The 22,985-nt window shown below is 47.0% G+C and overlaps 1 protein-coding gene across 3 annotated transcripts; it reads right to left on the bottom strand.

Moving 5' to 3' along the window:
- Positions 1-5,082: 5,082 nt before the first annotated feature.
- On the bottom strand, positions 5,083-6,932 carry LOC120678894. 3 transcript variants are annotated; one of them, XR_005676867.1, is made up of 6 exons: positions 6,734-6,932; positions 6,407-6,656; positions 6,264-6,328; positions 6,151-6,201; positions 5,964-6,089; positions 5,083-5,890 (listed from the first exon to the last, which is right to left on the bottom strand). XR_005676867.1 is itself a non-coding variant. In XM_039960337.1 (5 exons), the coding sequence occupies exons 2-5, from the start codon at positions 6,446-6,448 to the stop codon at positions 5,723-5,725; spliced, it is 387 nt and encodes a 128-aa protein (XP_039816271.1). In that variant the 5' UTR covers positions 6,449-6,656; positions 6,734-6,929; the 3' UTR covers positions 5,083-5,722. The 3 variants fall into 3 exon arrangements, 1 of the variants encoding a protein (XP_039816271.1); XR_005676868.1 differs by lacking the exon at positions 6,151-6,201; XM_039960337.1 differs by lacking the exon at positions 6,264-6,328 and having other exon boundaries at positions 6,734-6,929.
- Between the last annotated feature and the right edge of the window lie 16,053 nt (positions 6,933-22,985).

The following is a 22,985-nucleotide window of genomic DNA, read 5'->3' as shown; positions in this document are numbered from 1 at the left end:
TGTGGATAGTGTAATTTCCAATGCGGCTCCTAATCAATGTTAGGTAATTGTATCGCAAGGAATAAGGAGATTGCATAGCGCGGTGCACAAAGTCGTGGAGGGTCGCCAGTCCCGAGGAACCTCGCGAAATGGATCATTTCATTTAGAGCAAGTATTTTAAGATGATGTAGGCGGACTAAATGAAATGCCACATCATATTTGTGTTGAATTGGGGGGGAGAGAAGGGGAGAGAGAAGTGGGCTGCAAGAGCCAACTATTTTGATAGTTGGTGGTGGGCAGGGAGGCTGCGTTCAGGTCTCGAGGAAGAAGGACAAGAACATGGGGGAGGAAAAGGAGGTGGCATCATAGACTAATGGCATGTTTGGATTGTATCCAAATCATGCAATACTCTGCTATATCTAAGTTTAGGTATGTTTTGATAATTAGGTTGTCATGATTGTGTTGACACCGTTTTTTGGCATGCGTCAAAAAGGAATAAGGAAAGAAAAATCAGTCTGCGAAAATGGTGCTGGTTTGCAGGAAGAAGGGATCGGTCATGATTTGGTACCGATTAGGTGTCTCAGCATTGATGGACAGATTTGGATTGAGACGACCTTGGTTTGCTGGTAAGTCTTCGTTTACCGAGTATATCTGAGCTTTAGCTTCCGGGCGCATCACTATGGCTTCGTTCAGATCTATTCAAAATTTATCGAATTTATCTAAGTTTTGATCTCGGGCGTATCGTTGTTTTCTCGTTTAGATTTATTCACAAACTACCCGGCTTAGTGATATATTTAATCTGCTGTAAGCTCCTTGTTTATCATGATAAACCTTGTAAAGCTGATTAGATCGGTTGCAAGCTTAGCTTTGTCCAGATCCACACATTCGTGGGTTTGTACATTGTTACCTGGCACGTGTCGGCTCAAGATTTAGCCATCTAGTTGCATACCGGTATCGGCAGCTCTCTGCCGATTCCTGTAGATCGCTTTTATTGCACGCTTTTCATGCCCGATCTGCTGTCATTTTCTGTATCGGCATAGCCTTGCCGATACGCTGCATAAGAGTGATTCAGAAATCCAGCCGATACACTCTTCAATTTGACTGTTTGCTGTTTTCTTGTCAATTTACAGGTCAAATTGACTGGAACGCCTTGGTTTGAATCAAGTGCAGTCCGAGCTTGGTGTACGGGGCTCTCGAGCTTGATGTGTGATCGTTTCGTGTCAACAAATCTTTTGACACGCTCGGTGGGACCAGAAGCATCAAGATGTCAACTGAAGAGAAGAGTAAGGTTTCCTCACAGAACCAGATCCTGATCGACAAGGACTAGCTGAAGGAGGAACAAAAAGCAGAACTCAAGGCAGCCATTGAAGATTATGAGCGGCGGTGCCTTTTATCCTTCGACACCAATAGGAGTGGAGAGGTATTCAAAAAGTATGATTTTCCTACTCTTCCACCCTATGATGAGTCACAGAAGGAGGATCGGATGGTGCATCTGATGAATCAAGCGATCGGGTAAGCTTTCTTAAGTCATGCTCCTATCATGGCCAATTCCATTTACAATGCTGTGCTCAAGACGCTGCAAGATAGGGGGATGCTTGGCTTCGTAGGACCGGCTTATCAACAGGCCATTTAGATGGTTTTCTCCCCTACTGGATCGGCTACTGAGACATCACCGATTGACCCTCAAGCTCATGCAGATGGGAATATCATAGATGCACAGCCGATTAGTACTGCAGCACCAACTCATTTTCCTCCTATGTACATCAGTTCCACACCGATGGATACACATGCACAGGAAACTACATGCCAGGGTTCCCAGTTGGCTGGGATCCTACTACTGGATTAGGTATGCCCCCAGAGTATATGATGTCATCTTGAGCAAGGCAGCCAAGCACATCGGCTTCACAGCCGATGAATCAGCAGGTTAATACGTCAGCTCCACAGCCGACCCAGTCTCAAGATGCCGCACCGACTCCACAGCCGTCGGTTACACCTGCATCAGCGCCATCGCCAGCAAGTCCAAACAACGTGTCGGCTCCATGGCTGACACCTCGACAGCAGAATCTAGCGATGATGATACAGCCCAAGTCTCCTTCAGAGGTCCTGGCAAATAGACTTCCTCATGCCAATGGAGTCACCTGGGTGTTCCATGATTCTGCAACTGGTTTTGTGCGTCACGTGAATGTGCCTAACATACCTCCTGTGGCACATCAACAGCCTAGTCAGAGGTCAGCACAGAATAGTCATAGCAATGAGATGGTGCTCTACCAGTCACCGTCTAATCAAGTCACTCAGCAAATCGCATGGAACGCATCGGCTGCTCAGCCGATGACTGCACCCAGTGCACCGCCAACATCGGCAGCTCTGCCGATGGCTTCACCAGCGTTACAGCCAGCATCAACTGATGGTCAGCAGATTGACTGGGCATCCAAGATTGCTGAAGTGATGAGAGATCAGTTTGGTTTGAAGCCAAAGCAGCAGAATCTGATGTACAGAACTCCATATCCAGCTACATATGAGCAACTGCCATTGCCCCACAAGTACAAGCTTCTAGATTCCACCAAGTTTTATGGACAGAGAGAGGTCTCCACAGTGGAACACATCTACAGATTCATCATGCAGTGTGGAGAGGCAGCACAGAACGATGCGTTGAAAGTGCGTCTGTTGTCCATGTCTCTCTCTGGATCGGCCTTTACATGGTTCACGACATTGCCAGCCAATTCCATAATATTCTGGGCCGATTTAGAGAAGTAGTTCCACCAGTTCTTCTACTCTGGTATAGAAGAGATGAAGCTGACCGATTTGACCATGTTGAGGCAAAGGAATGATGAATTGGTCGCTGCCTTCATTCAGAGGTTCAGAGATGTCAAGAACCGATGCTTTAGTCTGGTTCTGTCTGGTCAGCAGCTTGCAGAAATTGCCTTCCAAGGACTCTTGCCGCACATCAAGGAGAAGTACGCCTCCCAAGAGTTCTACAGCATCAGTCAGATGGCTCACAGAATGACGGGTTAGGTCAAACCATATGAGCAGAAAAGGAGCAACTTTCAGAAGAAAGTTAATTTCGTTGACTGTTCAGATGCCTCTGATTCAGATGATGATCAGATGGTGGGATCGGCTAAATGGGTTCAGAACAATAAGAAGTCAATCTCATATCCATTTGGTAACATAGAACCCAAAAAATATAGGTTTGATATTACAAAGGCTGACAAGATCTTCGACCTATTGCTGTCAGAGGGTCAGATTAAGCTTAAGCTGTATCACAAGATCCCGACAGATCAAGAGTTGAAGAATATCAAGTACTGCAAGTGGCACAATGCAACATCTCATGATACAAATGAATGCAAAGTGTTTCGTCAGCAGATACAATCGGCTATAGAGCAGGTAGGCTCAAATTTGAGACACCCAAAAAGCCGATGAAGATTGATAGGCATCCGTTTCCTGCTAACATGGTAGATGTTGGAAAGAAGGGAAATGCACTACAGACAAAGATGCTCACGTCACAATCGGCCAAGGAATTTGGAGCTGTTGATCCTAAAGCTCAGATAACGGCCGATGAAGCCAAAGGCAAGGAGCCGCAATAGAAAGAAGAATCTGCGGCGCGAAAGAAGAAAGTCACGTCTCAGATGTTGCTGAACAAGTTCCAGCGCGATCAAGAGAGGAGACAGTACAGAGAAGAGTCTGCATGACGACATGAAGGGCACTGGAGATGTCCTTTCTTTGTGTACTGTTGGGAGGAAGGCTTAACTCTACCGACAGTAGATAACTGTCCAGAGTGCAACCGTTTTTTACCATGAAGACCGATCACACAAGAAGCCACGTTTCGACCAGAGGCCTCGAGGGCCGATCATTAGAGAGAGGGGCGATGATAGATGCATCCCTGTACATGATCGGCTGGGGGGCAGGATTTCAGTGCATGATCGGCTGGAGGGCATGACCATGCTACGTGATCCTGTGGGAGGAAGGATTTATGCCGATGAGCGGGTTGAGCGGACTTCTAATGACTAGGTTTCAGATGAGTATCCACATCGCAGGGATCCAGAAAGAGAGCCTATTCATGATAATATTGATCGGCCTCGGTGGTGTCCAGCGGGTTTGACCAGATTACAGAAGAGGCGAGTTCAGAGGCTGCGTCAGACAGAAGCGCTAGAAGAAAAGAGAAAGGAGGCTCCCAGGAAAGGAGTCAGGTCAGAGGTTTGGTGTGTCAAGCCAAAGGCCGATGATGGGCAGCAATCTGGGTCATCAGTTGCACCTATTAATATGGTCTTCATGCTGCCTAGTGAGTTCATGGCTCCAGATGATGATGATGATGAGAAGCAAGATTTGTAAGAAGCCATGGCTCAACTAAATTTGGAACCTGTACCGGCTACTTTTGAGAAGCCGGAGGATGAAAAATGTAAACACCTCAAAGCTTTGTTCTTGAAGGGATTTGTTGATGGTAAACCTGTTACAAAGATGCTAGTAGATGGAGGAGCAGCGGTAAATATAATGCCGTATGCCATGTTACGTAAACTTGGGAAAGGTAGTGAGGATCTGACTAAGACAGATATGATGCTCAAAGATTTTGAAGGGGTCGTATCTCCGGCAGTTGGAGCATTATGTGTTGATTTGACCATCGGCAGTAAGACTCTTCCTACTACTTTCTTTGTTATTAATGGGAAGGGGTTGTACAATTTGCTGTTGGGGAGAGAATGGATTCATGCCACTTGTTGCATACCATCTACCATGCATCAATGTCTTATACAATGGATCGGCGATGTTGTTGAAGTCATTGCTGCTGATTCGTCATTTAGTATTGCATCGGCAGAAGCCTATGAAGAAAGCTATGAAAGGGTAGGATGTTTTTCTGGTCAAGCATGGGAGACAGAGTTTTTGAAGATTGTCGATTATGAGATGTCATCAGATCGGACAGTTGGATCTACAGATGAGTCTTGAGTTGCGTTGTAAAAGCTGATGATTTGAGCATCGGCTGGGTTTGATATAGCCGACATAATAGATGTCGCCATTAGAGTAAAAAATGTAAAAGAAAGCCAATAGTGTTTTGACAACATTGGCTACTGATGGTCGATATAATTTTGTATCGACCTTTGGGCAATAAAATCCAAATAATACAAAAGAAAAAGTTATATTTGTTGAAGACAGAGGTTGTGAATTAAGCATCATTTGCAATACATCAGTTGAAGTTTTTTCTACCACAACAAGAACAAGTAGCGTTTTACAATGATCCGAGAGCATTCTGGATCACAGAGATCGCACGCAGGCGAATGTCATCAGCATCTTGAATTTCCTTGTTGTCAGCTTCAGCAGAACCTGGTATTGGCTTAATGCTTTTATGGAGTTGGTAGGTCTGACGAGCTTGTTCTTGTTTCTCCGCCTCAAGTTGCTGGAGAGCCGATGGAAGTTGAGATAGTTTATTGTCTACATCGGCAATCTCTTGGGTCACTTGCTCCAGTTCTTTGATAAGGCGTTCTCGCTTGGCTTCCAAGTCTATTTTTGATTGTTCCATATTTGCCTTGGATTGAGTTAAGGAGACAATCTTTCCGCTAGTTGTTTCCACAAGGTTTTTCAGGTCATCTCTCTGTTTGATCGCTTGCTCTTGGTGGAGCTGATCAGAGAGGCGTTTCTGAGCTTTGAGAACTAAAATCTGGTGGCTCTCGATATAAGCAGCAGGGTGCAGTGCTTCTTCAAGAGACTCGGGAAGAATACCTTTCAGAGATTTCAAGATGGTCCGAATCGGCTCAGCATCTCAAACCAGTTGACCAATGTCTTGGTTAAGGAATTGTAGAATTTCCTGAAGCTTGGCCTTAGTTTCTTCTGATAATGGAGCCGATTCTGCTGATGATATAACCTCGTCTTCTGCACTGGTTGTTCCAAGCTGGAAGGAGAACAGACTGTTGTCTGGACTGTCCTGTGCCTGATAAGGAAGAAGGAAATGTTAATCGGTTGTTCCCTTTTTTAGTTTCTGAAAGGGTGAAGGAATATCTTACTTGTCTCAGAAGGGCTTCATCAGTAGCCGGTGCAGAGGAGGATGCGAGTAACAATGTTGGGGCGACAGAATCAGGGAAAGCATCTTGTGGGATGGATGGTAACTCTTGCATGATGATTGATGTTTGCTGGACAATAAGAATGAATCAGATGCAATATTCGATCAAAGAAAGAGAGTAATTATGTTACCTGAGCCGGTGAGGAAGTTGTTCTTGCCCGTTTGGAGGGCAAGCATTGGATCTGATTTTGAAGAAGCAAATATCAGATAGACGTTAAAAACAGTAAATAAACGAGTAAGTTACCTAAACTGTTGGAGCTGTTTGGGAAGTAATCTCTTGGGTGTCCCTTTCGTTTATATCTTTGGCAGCTATGTTTTAAATGCCGGATGGTATGATCAGTAAGGTGTGCATTATAATTAGAGAGGAAAGTGAAAGTTGACTATTACCTTCTGATGGGGGAGAGGCAGCATCTGTTGGGACATCGTCATCTTGTGCCGATGTGATGGTCAAAGCATGGCCAGAAGAACCTTGAGTCCTCTGGGCTATCCTCTTAGTGCTGGTCATCTTGCGTTTTCTGCCAGTAGCGACGTCAGCAAGGGTTGGTGCATCATAGCTGATAAGAGGATAATTTGTTGGCGGAGAATATTTGATCGGCTGCCCGCTTCTGTTGATTGTTGGGGGTGAAGTACCATCAACCTGTTAAGAGCGTCTGTTAGAATACATAGAAGCAGTATAAGATGAAAAGATGCAACAAAAGAAATTTCTGTATGTACCTCATCATCAGCCCCTTGATAATTTTCATCCAAGGCGATGCAGTAGATCTTTAGTGAACCGCAGAAAAGGTGTTCTTGCCATGTCGGTGTTTACCGCCAAGCCTGCTCAGGGATACCCTTAGCAGTAAGGTTTGTAGGTAGGGATCGACTGCTCTGAAACTCGATGGTGCAAGGAACACGAAGATTTAGACAGGTTCGGGCCGCAAGTTGCGTAATACCCTACATCTTGTGTTGTGGTTTGTATTGCCGTAGGTGTTGATGATGTTTCGAGGGAGTCCCTGCCCGCCCTTTTATATCTGGGGGGATAGGGTTACATGGAAAGTCCTAGCCCAGTACAGTCGGAGTCCTACTACAACACGATCGGGTAGTTTCCTTTGTACTGCAGCTAGTTCTACACCTATTCGGGTAGTTACAAGAGAGGTAAGGTACATCCATGAACTATACCTTACTCTAGAATATTCTATGCCTATAAGCAGTCCCGCTGCCCCGGGTCTGAGAAGCCCCCGAGCTCTTTGTAGCCGAGTCCTGCAGTCATCGAGTACTTGGCTGGGCGTCTTCGAGTACTTCGAGTAGTCAGAACATCCTTCTGGTTGCTTCTGGGCCTTCCTTCAGATATGTCGAGTAGTCCTCAAGTATTTCCGTTTGCCCCGAGGCTGTGAGGTGCTCAAGCCCCGAAATCTGGATCATATATGATGCGTGAAGTACTCGTGCTCCATATGGAGTAGCCCCGAGCCTTAGGTTGAATCGCAGAATCAGGCTGAGAGTCACTTCAGTCTTTTTCCTTTATTATTTTCCAAAGAAATTTGAAAAATATATCTCTGATGCACATATCCCGTAGCTCCCGAGTCTTGAATTTAAATCTCTCATTTTAGATTTAAGAATCAATAACTCCTGACAAAATTTGTGATGAAACTTTCCTGAGAAGGAAACAATCCGTTGATCTTCCAAGCATTCACAAAATTACCATTAGAGACCATATAAATCCGTTTGGTAACTCCTAGGGTTTTTATCCTCTTGACTCCTGGCCACCGTCAAATTCAAATTTACAGTTCCCAACTGCCTGAGACATCCATTAGCCCCTCTCGTAGCCCCCGAGCCTAAACCCGTGGCCTTGAGATGGCTCCCAGGAAGGACAAATCCATGGTTGAAGATGAAGCAATTGCAAATCTTTCAACGGGCTGGCGTAAAAGCAAAATGTCCCAAGCAGTTGTACAAGAACTGGAGAATATGGGTCTTCTTCAAAGCCAGGCTATGATTCAATGGCGCGCAGGCAAAGGAGAAGAATATCCCTTTGAAGGTACCCTTGAGACCGTTATATTCCGTGATTTTGTGGAACGTGGCCTTGTCATTCCTGTTTCTAAATTCTTCCATGCTCTTTTGCAATTTTGGGGAATTCAATTGCATCATCTCACTCCTCAATCCATCTTGCATCTTTCCATATTTACTCATTTCTGCGAAGCATTCCTTGGAATTCTTCCCCATTTCCATCTTTTCCAACATTTCTTCGTCCTTGTACCCAGTCCAAATGCCACTAAACCTTCTGTTGTTGGCGGATGTGAACTAATACTTCGCCCTGAGACTCAGGATGAGTACTTAGCTTATGATCCAGCGGGTAAAGGAATCGAGTGGAAAAAATTCTGGTTTCATGTCGGGAACTTTGAATCTCCGCTCCTAGAAAGAGTTCCTGGTGCCCCCCAGGTCTAAGGAAACTGGTCGAGTACAGGACCTAGTGGTAAGCAAGTCGAGTGCATCCTTGGAGCCATTGCAAATTGGAAAAACAAAGGAGTAACCGGTGACCATGTGGTCTTCTCCTTTGTGAGCCGTCTGATCCAGCCGCTCCAGCATCGGAAACATCCCGCCTTCAGATATGAAGGTACAAAGGATCCCACCAGACTGTCACTCGAAGCAATGGCTCATTCCGAAGCAATCAGAAGATGTTGTAAAGTACTCGATAACTTTGAGAAGTCTTTGAAGCTACCAGCACTCTTCTGGGCGGCCAATCCTCCCGAGAAGACCAGGGTAAGTGTTGAAAAACACTGTCGAGTACTTGTAGATAAAGTTTTTAATCTTCTAACAAATTCTTGCCTCTTTTGCAGAAAAATTATAAGACATGGTATTGCATGCCTCCAACTTTAGTAGATGTTGCTCCTTCTAATGATGGCAAGAAGCGGAAAGTAGCTCCTGCAGCTATGTTGCAGAGCAAAATACATCGTCTAGACAGTGGACAGTAAGAATCTGACATTCTTTAATTAGATCCTGTTTGCCTCAGCTTTCTTATTTCAAATTTCGCTTGGCTAGGATCCAATATCTCCCAGTCCATGAGAAGGACCAGATCCAGGACTTCCGTAACTGGATGGAGAGTAGTCCAAAGACAAGTACTCGATCCACCCCCGAATCTCCAGTAATCGGGTTGATTGAAAATCCAGCTGCCAATCCGATGAATATAGACATGTCTGGGACATCGAATGAGCCAAACCCTGAAGCACCCAAGCATACGCCTTCCCCAGCCACTGAGGGTACCTCAAATGCTACAAGAACTGGCAATAGTGGAGCTGAAGGGTCGAAGACTCCTGCTGTTAGATTGGTACCCTTTCAGTCTTTGCCACAGTCTACACAGGAGGAGTTAGGAAAGGAGCTCTTTGATGATCCATTGCTGTCTGTAGATAATTTAAAGAAGCTCGTAGATTCCATGCAATGGTGCTTTAAATATACCAAGGTAAACCTTCTTTTGCTGCTGCTTGCTTGTGTCGAGTAGTTGGTGACATCTGACCAAGGTCACTTTGGAATTTTATAGGAAGTTGCCAATCGGTCTTTCCTAAAGTCTCATGCCTTGTATAAAATTGTGGACAATCAAAAAACCTTGGAGCAGCAAAATGCTCTAATTGCCAAACGACTAGATGAATCCCTTGCTACTCGGAACAAGCTGTATGAAGTGAACCAAAAGCATCATCTAGAACTTTGTGACATGAAGCGGCAGATCAAGAGCCATGAGGAAGAAAAAGCCAAGCTCCAAGAACAGTTACAGATTGCTCAAGCTTGTAAGTATTTTGATCCTTATCTTGATATTGCTTCATCAATGCCTTGAATAATCATTAAGATATCCTTCCGTCAGACTCTCCAAGCGACCATAATCGACTAGTAGCAGCAGCTCAAGTTATTGTGGATATGGTAGATTCTGAAGAGGGGTCGTCGAGTTGTAAATCTTTGGTAGAGCGTCTAGAGGAGGCTCCCAAGAAATTCTTCGACGTCATGACGGCCACCTCCAAGAATTATCTGACTCATATGATTGGAGTTGTCAAGTCTTACTTGCCTCAGTACAATTTAGGTCCCATAGCTAAAGGAATAGCTCCTGATTGTTCTGATGAGAAATTCCAGGGCTATTGTAAAGAGTCGGAAGTAATTGCTGAGGAGATTTTGAAGAACTTGACGGAATGATCTGCCTATAACAGTTCCTGTCATCTTCTGTAAGATCTTGTCGTTGTATATATTTTGCTTTTATCCTGTTGTTGTATCTTCAGAAGTATGATCTGATAGCGTAGGATAAGTACAAACTACTCGATCAGTCGAGTAGAATGCTAACATGGAGTAATATCTACAGTTGGTCAATTAGGATGAATCCCGTCGGATTACCCAGATAGAAAAAACTATAAAGATATCCATAAACTACTCGAGCAAGCGAGTAGGGTGTCCTGACCACGGACTGGAGTAGTTTTTAAGATAGATATGTTAGGATGAACCCCGTCGAGTTATCCAAGACGAAACCATCTTAAAAATATCCAATACCTATTTGAGCTGGCGAATAGGGTGTCTAACTTGTAGACTGGAGTAACTACTAAGATTGACCGGTTAGGATGAACCCCGTCAGGTTACCCCAGAAGGACAAATTTTAGTAGTATCCATAACGTACTCGAGCAAGCGAGTAGTTTTGCCTTTGGTGCAAGGTCGGAGTTCCTTATAGTTGACCTGCTAGGATGAACTCCGTCGAGTTACCCAAGATGGACAAACTAGTAAAGGTATCCATATACCTTCTCGAGCTAGCGAGTAGGTTGTGCCCTTATATCGAGGACAAGGATGTGACTTGTATAGTTATCCTGATGAAAAACTGTATAAGCTATCCTGAACAGGTTATCCAGGTCAGTATGAATCTGTGGAGATTATCCTGGTTGGATGAACCTTTTGGAGAGTAGTCGAAAATGACGCTGCCAGATTGAAAACTGCCTTTAATGTAGTCGAAAAACTGATGAAAACCTGTGCATTATTAAAGAGATCAACTGACATCACCATGTTACTTGGATCAAGGATAAAATCTGCGCTAGTGTTAAATATTCCAGGAATTGGGTTCCTCATTGCCATCTGCATCAGTAATTCTGTATGATCCGGGACTTGTGACCTTAGATACGATGAAAGGTCCCTCCCATCTGGAATTTAACTTGTGCAATCCTGTCTCGTCTTGAATCCTTTGTAGAACTAGGTCTCCAACATTGAAAGATCTTTGCTGGACATTGCGATCGTGATAGCGCCTGACTCCTTGAAGATATCTAGCCGATTGGGTCAAAGCATTGATCCTGAACTCTTCGACTGAATCTAACTCAAGTTGTCGAGCTTCATCTGTCTCTCCTTCTTGATAGGCTTCTACTCTTGGAGATTTCCTCATGATATCTGCGAGTAGTATAGCCTCTGACCCATAGGTGAGGAAGAAAGGAGTTTGTCCAGTTGCTTTGCTAGGTTGCGTTCGCAACCCCCAGACCACATGGGGGTAATTCTTGAATCCACTTACCACCTTTCTTGGTGTTGGCATCGGAGAGTCTTTTCTTCAAGCCGTCAAGTACTAAGACATTGATAGGCGCAACTTGACCCTTTGCTCTAGGGTGAGCTACTGAAGCATATTTGACCTCTATGCAAGAATTGTCACAGAAATCCCAAAAAGACTGTGATGTGAAGTTAGAGCCGAGATATGTGATGATAGTATGAGGAAATCCAAACCGGTGGATGATGTTAGAGATGAAATCCACTGCTCTGTCTGACGAGATCTTAACAATGGGCTTGTACTCGATCCACTTAGTAAACTTGTCGACTGCTACCAACACATGATTAAATCCTCCTGGAGCTACGGTTAATGGTCCGATCATGTCCTGACTCCAACAGGCGAACGACCATGAAGGAGGGATTGTTATCAAGTTATGTGCTGGGACATGAGTCTTCTTGCCGAAGAATTGGTAGTCAGGGCATCGTCTGACAAGGTCTTCTGCGTCTGAAACAGCTGTTGGCCAGAAGAACCCTGATCTGTAAGCCTTGCCGACTAGTGTCCGTGATGCGGCATGATTGCCACAGACTTCTTCATGTATCTCCCTGAGGATGTCTTTGCCTTCTTCAAGGGTAATACATTTCATGAGGATGCTAGATGCAGAACGCTTGTAGAGGTTGTCGCTGACGAGGACGAAACTCTTGCTACGCCTGATGATGCGGGCAGCTTCAGCGCTCTTGGGATCGACATGTGGTGAAAGCTTGAACTCCTTGATGAAGTCAGTGAACTGAATCCGCCAGTCTTCTTCAATCATCAGTATTTCTCTGACTGCGGCCAAGGCCTCCGCGTCAGTACCTTGTTGGCTTTGTACCTTGACTGATGGATGATGTAGTTCATGAACAAAGACTCCCAGTGGAACAGCTGCTCGAGTAGAACCAAGTATGGAGAGGACGTCAGCTCCCACGTTGTTGTCGCGATCCACGTGGTGGATTTCCAATCCTGAGAACTTGTTTTCGAACTTCCTAATTTCTTCAACGTATGCATCCATTGTGTCCTTGTTGATGTCCCATTCTTTATTTACTTGTTGAACGACGAGTAGAGAATCGCCATAGACAAGTAGTCGCTTGATGCTGAGAGAGACTGCTAGTCGAAGGCCGTGTAGCAGTGCTTCGTATTCAGCTTCATTGTTGGAGACTTTGAACAAGATTTGGAACACATACTTTAACTATTCTCCCTTGGGAGAGATGAACAAAACTCCCGCGCCGCCTCCGTTGAGCTTGAGTGAGCCGTCAAAGTACATTACCCAATGCTCAAGGATGTTGTGAGGAGCTGGGACTTGATTTTCCCGCCATTTAGCTTGGAAGTCGACTAGTGCTTGTGACTTGATTGCTGTCCTTGGCTTAAAATTAAGTTCCAAGGCTCCCAGTTCAACTGCCCACTTTGAAATTCATCCAGTGGCATCTCGATTGTGGAGTATATCACCCAACGGGAAGTCAGTTATTACTGAGATCTTGTACTCGTCGAAATAGTGTCGAAGCTTCCTGGATGTGATTAGAATTCCATACAGAAGTTTCTGGATTGTTGGATATCTAACCTTTGACTCAGAGAGTACTTCGCTGATAAAGTAGACTGGTCTCTGGACGTCGTAAGCATGGCCTTCCTCTGGACATTCGACTACTATCGCTGTACTGACCACGTGAGTAGTCGCAGCTATATAGAGGAGTAATTCCTCGCCTGGTAGTGGAGCTGTAAGAATTGGCGGCGACTGGAGATGATGCTTGAGGTTCTCGAGTGCTTCCGCAGCTTCTGTAGTCAACTCAAATTTATCTTGTCGCTTGAGAAGCTTAAGAAGGGTAGGCCTCGTTCGCCAAGCCTGGACAAGAACCGATTTAAAGCTGCCATGCAGCTTGTAAGCTTCTGGGCGTCCTTGATAGTAGCTGGGGCATCCATGGCCATGATGGCATTGATCTTCTCTGGGTTGGCCTCGATTCCTCGGTCGCTGACGATGAATCCGAGTAGTTTTTCAGAAGGTACGCCAAAGACACACTTGGTTGGGTTGAGTTTCCAACGGGATTTTTGGAGGCTGTTGAAGGTTTCTTCCAGGTCAGTAATAAATTGATCCTGGGTCTTGATTTTGACGACAACATCGTCAACATAGGCTTCAACATTGCGATGTAACTGATCAGTGAAGCACAGCTGTATCGCACGCTGGTAAGTGGCACCATCGGTCTTCAACCCAAAGGACATGGTCTTGTAGGCGTATGCCCCGTAAGGGGTGATGAATGCCGTCTTAATTTGGTCTTCTTCTTTTAGGGAGATCTGATGATAGCCTGAATAGCAGTCGAGGAAGGATAACAGGACACATCCTGGCGTGGAGTCGATTACTTGATTAATGCGAGGTAGCCCGAAAGGATCCTTTGGGCAGTGCTTGTTTAGATCGGTGTAGTCGACACAGATTCTCCACTCATTGTTGTTTTTCTTCTGGATGAGTGCAGGGTTGGCCAACCATTCTGGATGGTAGACTTCTTTGATGAACCCTGCTGCGAGTAGTTTCGCCAGCTCCTTCTTGATGGCTTCTCGCTTGTCCGGGGAGAAACGCCGTAGCCGCTGCTTCTTTGGTGTAGCTATGGGGTCAACTTTTAGGGCATGCTCGATCAACTCCTTGGGCACTCCTGGCATATCCGCTGGTTTCCATGCGAATACGTCTCGGTTGGCCCTAAGGAAGTTGACCAGCTCGAGTTCCTATTTGTCGCCCAGGCCAACTCCGATGACAGCAGTTTTGGAGTCATCTCCCTCTTGTAGCTGTATAGTCTTGGTGCCCACGTTGCCGGTTGGTTTAACCGACGACTGGCTTGATTTCTTGGATGGCGTTGAATCCTTGTTGAGTGAGAGTTCCTTAGCTGCAGCAAGTATTTCACTGACGGAGCTAGGAACTCGGATTGTGGCGGCATGATCTATTGCTTCCTTGTCGCACTCAAAGGATTTGAGGAGATCTCCTTGCAGGGAGAGTACTCCTGTATTGCCTGGCATCTTGAGAGCAGGTACACATAGTGTGGTACTGCCATGAACTTGGCCAGCGTAGGTCTTCCCTGTATGGCGTGGTAGGATGATTCGAAGTCGGCTACTTCGAATTTGATGTACTCCATCCGGAAGTTTTGTTCTATACCGAATGTGACCGGGAGGGTGACCGAGCCAATCGGTGCAGAAGAATTTTCGGGAACAATGCCGTAGAATGGGGCCTTGCTTGGAGTCAATAGGCTCATGTAGTTGAGGCCCATCTTTGCCAATATACTCGCGAAGATCAGGTTGAGCCCGCTGCTGCCATCAATGAGTACTCGAGTGAGCTTGGATCCTTGGACAACTGGGTCGAGTACTAGCGGGAACTTTCCAGGTTCAGAGAAGCTGGTCCATTGATCCTCCCTGTAGAAGGTGATGGGGACCTCGCTGTATTTTAGTGGCCTCTGAATTGCTAGCTCAACTGAAAGGATTTCTCTGAGTAAAAGCTTCTGGGCTCGCTTGGAAAAGCTGGGATCTCCTCCAAATATGACGTTGACGATGTTTTGCGGCTGTTGGAACCCGTCGGGGTCTTTCTTGTCGTCTTCGTCATCCTTGTTCTATTTTTTCTTAGGAGCATCTGGAGGTGCCGACTGGAAGGGGTTGCTCTTGGGGTGGATTGGGCACCTTTTGTTGTGAAGGATCTTGTCGAACTGATCCTGCGGCTTATCATTCTTCTTACCGCGTGGGGTGTGATCCATAGTACCGACAGTATCGTCAGGTTTGCACTTACGCGCGGGATCCCACTGGTTGCTGGGGCCTCCATGGTCGTTGTGGTGCTTCCCATTATTGTCGTTGTTACGGCGTGGGAAGCGGCTGCGTTCTTGCTCCTCTTCGTCTGCCCAACGCTGCATCATGTCACATAGCTCTACTACCATTTTGGGGCAGTTGCAGCCAAAGTCACGGTATAGAGACTAGACGGTAATGCCGCCCTGGAAGTAGTCGATGACATCGTCGTCGGCGACGTTGGGGATGGTGGCTCTTGTGTCCAAGAAGCGCTTGACGTAGGATCTGATCGACTCGCCTTGCTCCTGCTTGCACATAGACAAGGCATGTCGAGTAGCTACTCCATGTAGCGACCCTTGAAAGTTGTCGATGAAGGCTTTCTTGAGATCATCCCATGCGTGTATGGAATCGCGTGCCAAGCTCTCGAGCCACGTGAGGGCTGCGGGCTCCAGGGCCATCGGGAAGTAGAGGGCCTTGGTGTTGGTGTCTCCTCCTGCAACACTAATAGCGGTCGAGTATAAACATAACCATTGGGTAGGGTCTTGCTTACCATCGTACTTCTGGATGTTCGTTGGTTTGAAATCCTTCGGGTACTCGATGTTGTCGAAGACTGTGCTGAGGGCTTGGAAGCGATCAGAATTATCTGCAAGCTGCGATCTGCATCTTGCGTTGATGATGTCCCGTGCGTCCATTATGGAATCAGCTACTTCTTCCCTGTTGTGCCCACGGTTGTTGTTGCGACTTGGTTGAGGCCCAGGAGCTTGGTTTGCCGGTGGCTAGCCACCCCTAGGGCGATGAAAGCTTGCGACTTCCTAGTCCTCCTGGTTCCTTTGATTTTGCTGATCTAGCTGTTGTTGACGATGATGGCCTCCAGGAGTACGGCTTGTTTGTGGTATGACTGTTGTGGTGGCCCTCGACCGAGTGCCATGAAGCGAGGACAACGGGTTTTGTCTCTCGAGTTGTTCAACAGGGTTGCTTCTGTCATCGCGTATGACACGTTCCATCTCTGGGTTTTGAGGCCTCTGCATGAGCCGTAGGGTTGCTTCTGTCATCGCGGCGATTAGGGTTCTGAAGACTGGATCTGCGACGTTGTTGAATTTGTTGTTGAGATTGCGCGGGGGAAGGCGAGCTCGCTCAGCAGCTCGAACCCTACGTTCTCCTTTTCATTGATTTCTTGCCTTGTGAGCTGTGCGAGTAGCTTCATCCTCATCTTATGGAGCGTGTTGGGTCAAATTTTCTTCCGAAATCTGATCCAAGGCTTCGTTGGGGTCGTGCTGGCTAAGAGCACCTCCGGCTTGTTGGATGATTACTGGAACCAGACGTTCGGGGGAGAAACTTTCTAGATCTGATTCGCAATCAACTAGGACAGTTTCCCCGGAGCCCGTCTCCCTCTCGGTTGCAAGGGGAGTACTGTGTTGAAACAGGATATCATCAATGCTGGCAAATTCTCAAAGGTTATCGAGTAGTTCTGCGAGAGTATGACTTTGGCAGGACTTGAGTTGGATTTTTGCTAGCGCATTGGTGATGAAATCCAGGCTATCTTGAGATGACTCGATTGGATCTGGATATACGTCGGAAACGGGTGCCTCCCGGCTAGCGGTGACTGAGTGGTTCTCGACATAGAGGAGATGATCCAAGCTATTTTCACAGATAGATCTGATCATCTATTTGTAAGTAGATGATGTATTGCGCAACCCAAGGACAAGTTGAGAGAGAGGAATCTCAATCCGAGTAGAATTCGATTTGAGATCAATCTGAGTCCGAGTAGAACCCGAGTTGTCTTCGAGATTCTTCTCGATCTCCTTGGCAAGGTCGGGAAGCAGCATGACGCCATGATCATCTGATCCGGCGAGCTTGTTGGAGCTTTCCGATGTGGTGGTCTTCAGCGTGGGTGAGTTGGTTAGGTGGCTGTCAAAGCCGCCTGAACTGTTGGCGACGCAGACCCACGAATTGAAGACGAAGGTGGCACCTTGAGGAGGTGCCATGGTGTCGAAAGCGAAGGTGGCCATCGAACTCGCCGAGTCCCCTACCTGTTGCACCAGCTGTCGGTGTTTACCACGAAGCCTGCTTAGGGATACCCTTAGTAGTAAGGTTTGTAGGTAGGGATCGACTGCTCTGGAACTCGATGGTGCAAGGAACACGAAGATTTAGATAGGTTCGGGCCGCGAGTTGCGTAATACCCTACGTCCTGTGTGGTGGTTTGTATTGCCTTAGGTGTTGATGATGTTTCGAGGGGGTCCCTGCCCGCTCTTATATATCTGGGGGGACAGGGTTACATGGAAAGTCCTAGCCCAGTACAGTCGGAGTCCTACTACAACACAATCGGGTAGTTTCCTTTGTACTGCAGCTAGTTCTACACCTATTCGGATAGTTACAAGAGAGGTAAGGTACATCTATGAACTATCCCTTACTCTAGAACATTCTATGCCTATAAGCAGTCCCGCTGCCCCGGGTCTGACCATTCTGACCACCATTGTGACCACCATTGTGCGAAGGGTATCGCAGTGAGTGGCGCTGCTTGCCAATTGGCTAGTTGTGTCATGTCTATGACAGGTTCCAGACTTTTCAGCCGATTGTATGCAAGAACATTGCCGATTGAGTTTTTCGCTTGTACTTTATCCGCAAAATAAGGAAAAGGTGGTACTTGGGCGAATCCTACTTGTCTGGCTACTACTGATGGGTAGCAGAATTCGTAGCCAATAGCGTTTTTTCTAGAAGTGAAATTAGCAGGCAGGATTCTTGGAGATATGGCCTCTCTCATAATATTTGTGGTTTCTTCGTCATCTCTCTAGGAATCGACATTGAACTTGAAGGGGTTCTTGTATTCCTTGTTGTCGTCATGGTATGGAAACCAGATGGTGAAATTTTCGGTAAAGCCATTGTAGAAGTATTTGAAGAAGTCAGTTTTGCCAAAGACATTGGTGTCATTGGCAATCACGATAGCTTCTTCGCCGAAGGAGGTGCAACGACAAGTAATTGGGTCTTCTTCTTCTCCAAATTCTTCTGATGGAAAAGATATTTCTGACAATTTGATGCCCATAGTTTTATGCATATACATGTTCAGACATAATTGAATAAACAACCAGGGACCTCCTAGATTGGAGATTGGTTGACCGGCCCTGAGTTTGGCTGATACTTGGTGAAGCATATGATAAACTGATCCAAGAAGGTGTTTGCCGAGGGGTACTGGGTTTCCACTAGCCAGAGTTTCAGCCATCTTCAGAGTGTTGTTCGTTGGGCCTGCTGTTTTGCCACAAAAGATGAATTTTTCTAACCACATGTTGAGGAAAGTAGTGTGTTCCCTGAATGATACAGAGCCAGTACTCATGTTGTTGGTGATATATCCTTTCCACCCACCGATGGTCCTGGTCTCTATTTTAAAGGAAGCCTTGTCCAGAAAATTAAAGGAACGGTCAGGAGCAGTGATATTCAGGCCAGTTAGCATCATAACATGTAGCAGAGTTGGGGTCATCGGACCATGGCCGAACAAGAAAGCGTTGATAGCATCGGACCAAAAGAAAGAAGCCGATATGAGAATCGGCTCGTTCCTGACCATTTCAGACAGAGACAAATTGAGACATTGGCTAATGTCGTATTGATCCCAAGTAGCCCGGTGACAGCCTGCTACTCTGCGAAACCAGTTTCTCCACCCTGGGATGATGTTTGGCCAGGATCTAAAGGCGAGGGACCAATCCGAGGTCATGTTTGAAGCCTTGAGGGGGATTCTGCTAGTTTCCAAGTTTATTATACTAGTTGGATCTGGATTACTCATGGGGCCTAGGAAAATCATGCTGGGTTGCTCGGACAGAGGGATGAGGATTGAGTTCCTAAGGGCCTAGAAATAATGACGGAAAAGGAAATCAAGAACAAATCACAAATTGCAGATTACAGTGACGGCGCAGAAGGAAGATGGAGAGTCATTGTCAGACTCGGGACAGCAGGACTGCTTATAGGCATAGAATATTCTAGAGTAAGGAACAGCTCATGGATGTACCTTACCTCTTTTGTAACTATCCGGATAGGTGTAGAACTAGCTGCAGTACAAAGGAAACTACCCGATCGTGCTGTAGTGGGACTCCAACTGTACTCGGTTAGGACTTTCCATGTAAACCTGTCCCCCCGGATATATAAGGGCGGGCAGGTACCCCCTCGAAGCACTTCAACACCTAAGGCAATACAAACCACCACACAGGACGTTGGGTATTACGCAACTCGCGGCTCGAACCTGTCTAAATCTTTGTGTTCCTTGCACCATTGAGTTTCAGAGCAGTCGATCCCTACCTACAAACCTTACTGCTAAGGGTATCCCTGAGCAGGCTTGGCAGTAAGCACCGACAGCTGGCGCGCCAGGTAGGGGACTTGGCGAGTTCATCAGCGAGTTCGATGGCCACCTTCGCTTTTAGCACGATGGCGCCTCCTCAAGGCGCCACCTTCGGCTTCGGCTCGTGGGTCTGCGTCGCCAATGGTCCGGGCAGCTTTAACAGCCACCTAACCAACTCTCCCACACTGAAGATCACCACGTCGGAAGACTCCAACAAACTCGCTGGATCAGACGATCACGACATCATGTTGCTTCCCGACATCGCTAAGGAGATCGAGGCTAAACTCGAAGACAACTCGAGTTCCACTCGGACTCAGATCAATCTCAAACCGAAGCTTACTCGGGTTGGGACTCCTCTTGCTCAACCCGTCTTCGGATTGCGCAATTCGTCATCAGCTTACAAACAGATGATCAGATCCATCAATCAAAATAGTTTGGATCATCTTCTCTACGTCGAAAACCACTCAGTCACCGCTAGCCGGGAGGCACCCATTTTCGACGTATACCCAGATCCAGTCGAATCATCTCAAGACAGCCTGGATTTCATCACCAATGCATTGGCAAAAATCCAATTCGAGTTATGCCAAAGTCATACCCTTGCAGAAGTACTCGATAACCTCCGGGAAGTTGCCAGTATTGACGATCTTCCGTTTCAACACGGTACTCCCCTCGTAACCGAGAGGGAAACTGGGTCCGGAGAAACTGTCCTAGCTGATTACGACTCAGACCTGGAAAGCTTCTCCCTCGAACGTTTGGTACCAGTGATCATCCAAGAACCTCAAGGTAGTCAGCATGATCCAAACGAAGCCTTGGATCAGATTTATGCGGACAATCTGACCCAAGACACTCCACAAGATGAAGATACTCGCACAGCTCGCAGGGCAAGAAATCAACGAAAAGGGGAGCGCAGGGTTCAAGCTGTCGAACGAGCTCGCCTTCCCCCGCGCAACCTCAACAACGAATTAAACAACGTCGCGGATCCAGTTTTCAGAACCCCAATCGCCACGATGACAGAAGCAACCTTGCGACTCATGCAGATGCCTCAAAACCCGGAGATGGAGCGTGTCATACACCTTGCCAAGAACGCCGTTGAACAACTCGACAGACAAAACCCGTTGTCCTCACTCCACGGCACCCGGTCGAGGGCTACCGTAACAGTCATACCTCAAGCAAGTCGTACCCCTGGAGGCCATTATCGTCAACAACAGCTGCAGCAGCAAAATCAAAGAAACCAGGAGGATCAGGAAGTCGCAAGCAACCATCGACCCAGGGGTGGCCAACCACCGGTAAACCAAGCTCCTGGGCCTCAACCAAATCGCAACAACAACAACCGCGAGCATAACAGGGAAGAGGTAGCCGATTCCATATCGGACGCACGGGACATCATCAATGCAAGACGTAGATCGCAGCTTGCAGGCAATTCCGATCGCTTCCAAGCTCTCAGCAGGGTCCTCAACAACATCGAGTACCCGAAAGATTTCAAGCCTACGAACATCCAAAAGTACGACGGTAAGCAGGACCCTGCTCAATGGTTACATTTATACTCGACTGCTGTTAGTGTTGCAGGGGGAGACACCAACACCAAGGTCCTCTACTTCCTGATGGCTCTGGAGCCCGCACCCCTCACATGGCTTGAAAGCTTGCCGCGCGAGTCCATACGCTCGTGGGATGACCTCAAGAAGGCCTTCATCGACAACTTCCAAGGGTCGCTACATCGAGTAGCTACTCGACAAGCCCTGTCCATGTGCAAGCAGAAGCAAGGCGAGTCGATCAGGTCTTACGTCAAGCGCTTCTTCGACACAAGAGCCACCATCCCCAACGTCGCCGATGACGACGTCATCGACTACTTCCAGAGCGGCATCACCATCCAGTCTCTGTACCATGACTTGGGCGTAATTGCCCCAAAATGGTAGTGGAGCTACAAGACATGATGCAGCGCTGGGCGGACGAAGAAGAGCAAGAACGCAGTCGCTTCCCACGCCGTAATAACGACAACAATGGGAAGTGCCACAACGACCGTGGAGGGCCCAACAACCAGCAGGATCCTGCGCATAAACGCAAGCCTGACGACACTGTCAGCACTATGGATTGCACCCCACATGGTAAGAAGGGAGACAAGCCGCAGGACTAGTTTGAAAAGATTTTTCACAACAAGAGATGTCCAATCCACCCCAAGAGCAACAACTCGATGTGGGAGTGCACGATCCTGCGCAAACCCTTCCAGTCGGCACCTGCAGACGCTCCTAAGAAAAAACAAGACAAAGATAATGAAGACGACAAGAAAGACCCTGATGGTTTCCAACAACAACAAAATTTTGTCAATGTCATATTTGGAGGAGATCCCAGCTTCTCCAAGCGAGCCCAGAAGCTCCTACTCAGAGAGATCCTTTCAGTCGAGCCAGCAATTCAGAGGCCACTGAAATATAGCGAGGTCCCCATTACCTTCTCCAGGGAAGATCAACGGACCAACTTCTCTGAACCTAGAAAGTTCCCGCTAGTACTCGACCCAGTCGTCCAAGGCTCCAAGCTCACTTGAGTACTCATCGACGGTGGAAGCAGGCTCAACCTGATCTTCGCAAGTACATTAGCCAAGATGGGCCTCAACTATATGAGTCTACTCGCTCCAAGAAAGGCCCCATTCTACGGCATCGTCCCCGGGAATTCCTCTATAACAATTGTCTTAGTTACTCTTCCGGTCACATTCGGTACAGAACAGAACTTTCGGACAGAGTACATCAAATTCGAAGTAGCCGACTTCGAATCTTCCTACCATGCTATCCTGGGAAGACCAGCGCTAGCCAAGTTCATGGCAGTACCACATTACGTATACCTGCTCCTCAAGATGCCAGGCAACATGGGAGTACATTCCTTACATGGAGAACTCCTCAAGTCCTTCGAGTGCGACAAGGAAGCAATAGATCATGCTGCCACAATCCGGGTCCCCAGCTCTGTCAGCGAAATACTTGCTGCGGCTAAGGAACTCTCACTCAAGGAGTCGAAGCCTTCCAAGAAGCCAAGCCAGTCATCGGTTAAACCAACTAATGATGTGGGCACCAAGACTATCCAGTTACAAGAGGGAGACGACTCTAAAACCGCCATCATCGGAGCAGGTCTGGGCGACAAATAGGAACTCGAGCTCGTCAACTTCCTTAGGGCCAACCGAGACGTATTCGTGTGGAAACCAGCGGATATGCCAGGGGTGCCCAAGGAATTAATCGAGCATGCCTTGAAGGTCAACCCTAAAGCTACACCAAAAAAGCAACGGCTACGGCATTTCTCACCGGACAAGCGAGAAGCCATCAAGAAGGAGCTGGCGAAACTACTCGCAGCAGGGTTCATCAAAGAAGTCTACCATTCTGAATGGTTAGCTAACCCTGTACTCGTCCAGAAGAAGAATAACAACGAAC

The sequence above is a fragment of the Panicum virgatum genome, chromosome 6N, assembly GCF_016808335.1.
Source record: "Panicum virgatum strain AP13 chromosome 6N, P.virgatum_v5, whole genome shotgun sequence".
Lineage (NCBI taxonomy): Eukaryota > Viridiplantae > Streptophyta > Magnoliopsida > Poales > Poaceae > Panicum > Panicum virgatum.
The sequence above is the reverse complement of the archived record's forward strand: the minus strand, read 5'-3'. Positions and strand labels throughout refer to the sequence as shown.

Coding starts and splice junctions, on each gene's coding strand:
- LOC120678894 (XM_039960337.1), bottom strand. CDS start 6,448: ATGACGATGTCCCAACAGATGCTGCCTCTCCCCCATCAGAAG. Junction 6,090..6,150: donor CAACTTCCTCACCGGCTCAG/GTAACATAATTA, acceptor CTTATTGTCCAG/CAAACATCAATCATCATGCA. Junction 5,891..5,963: donor ATGAAGCCCTTCTGAGACAA/GTAAGATATTCC, acceptor CTTCCTTATCAG/GCACAGGACAGTCCAGACAA.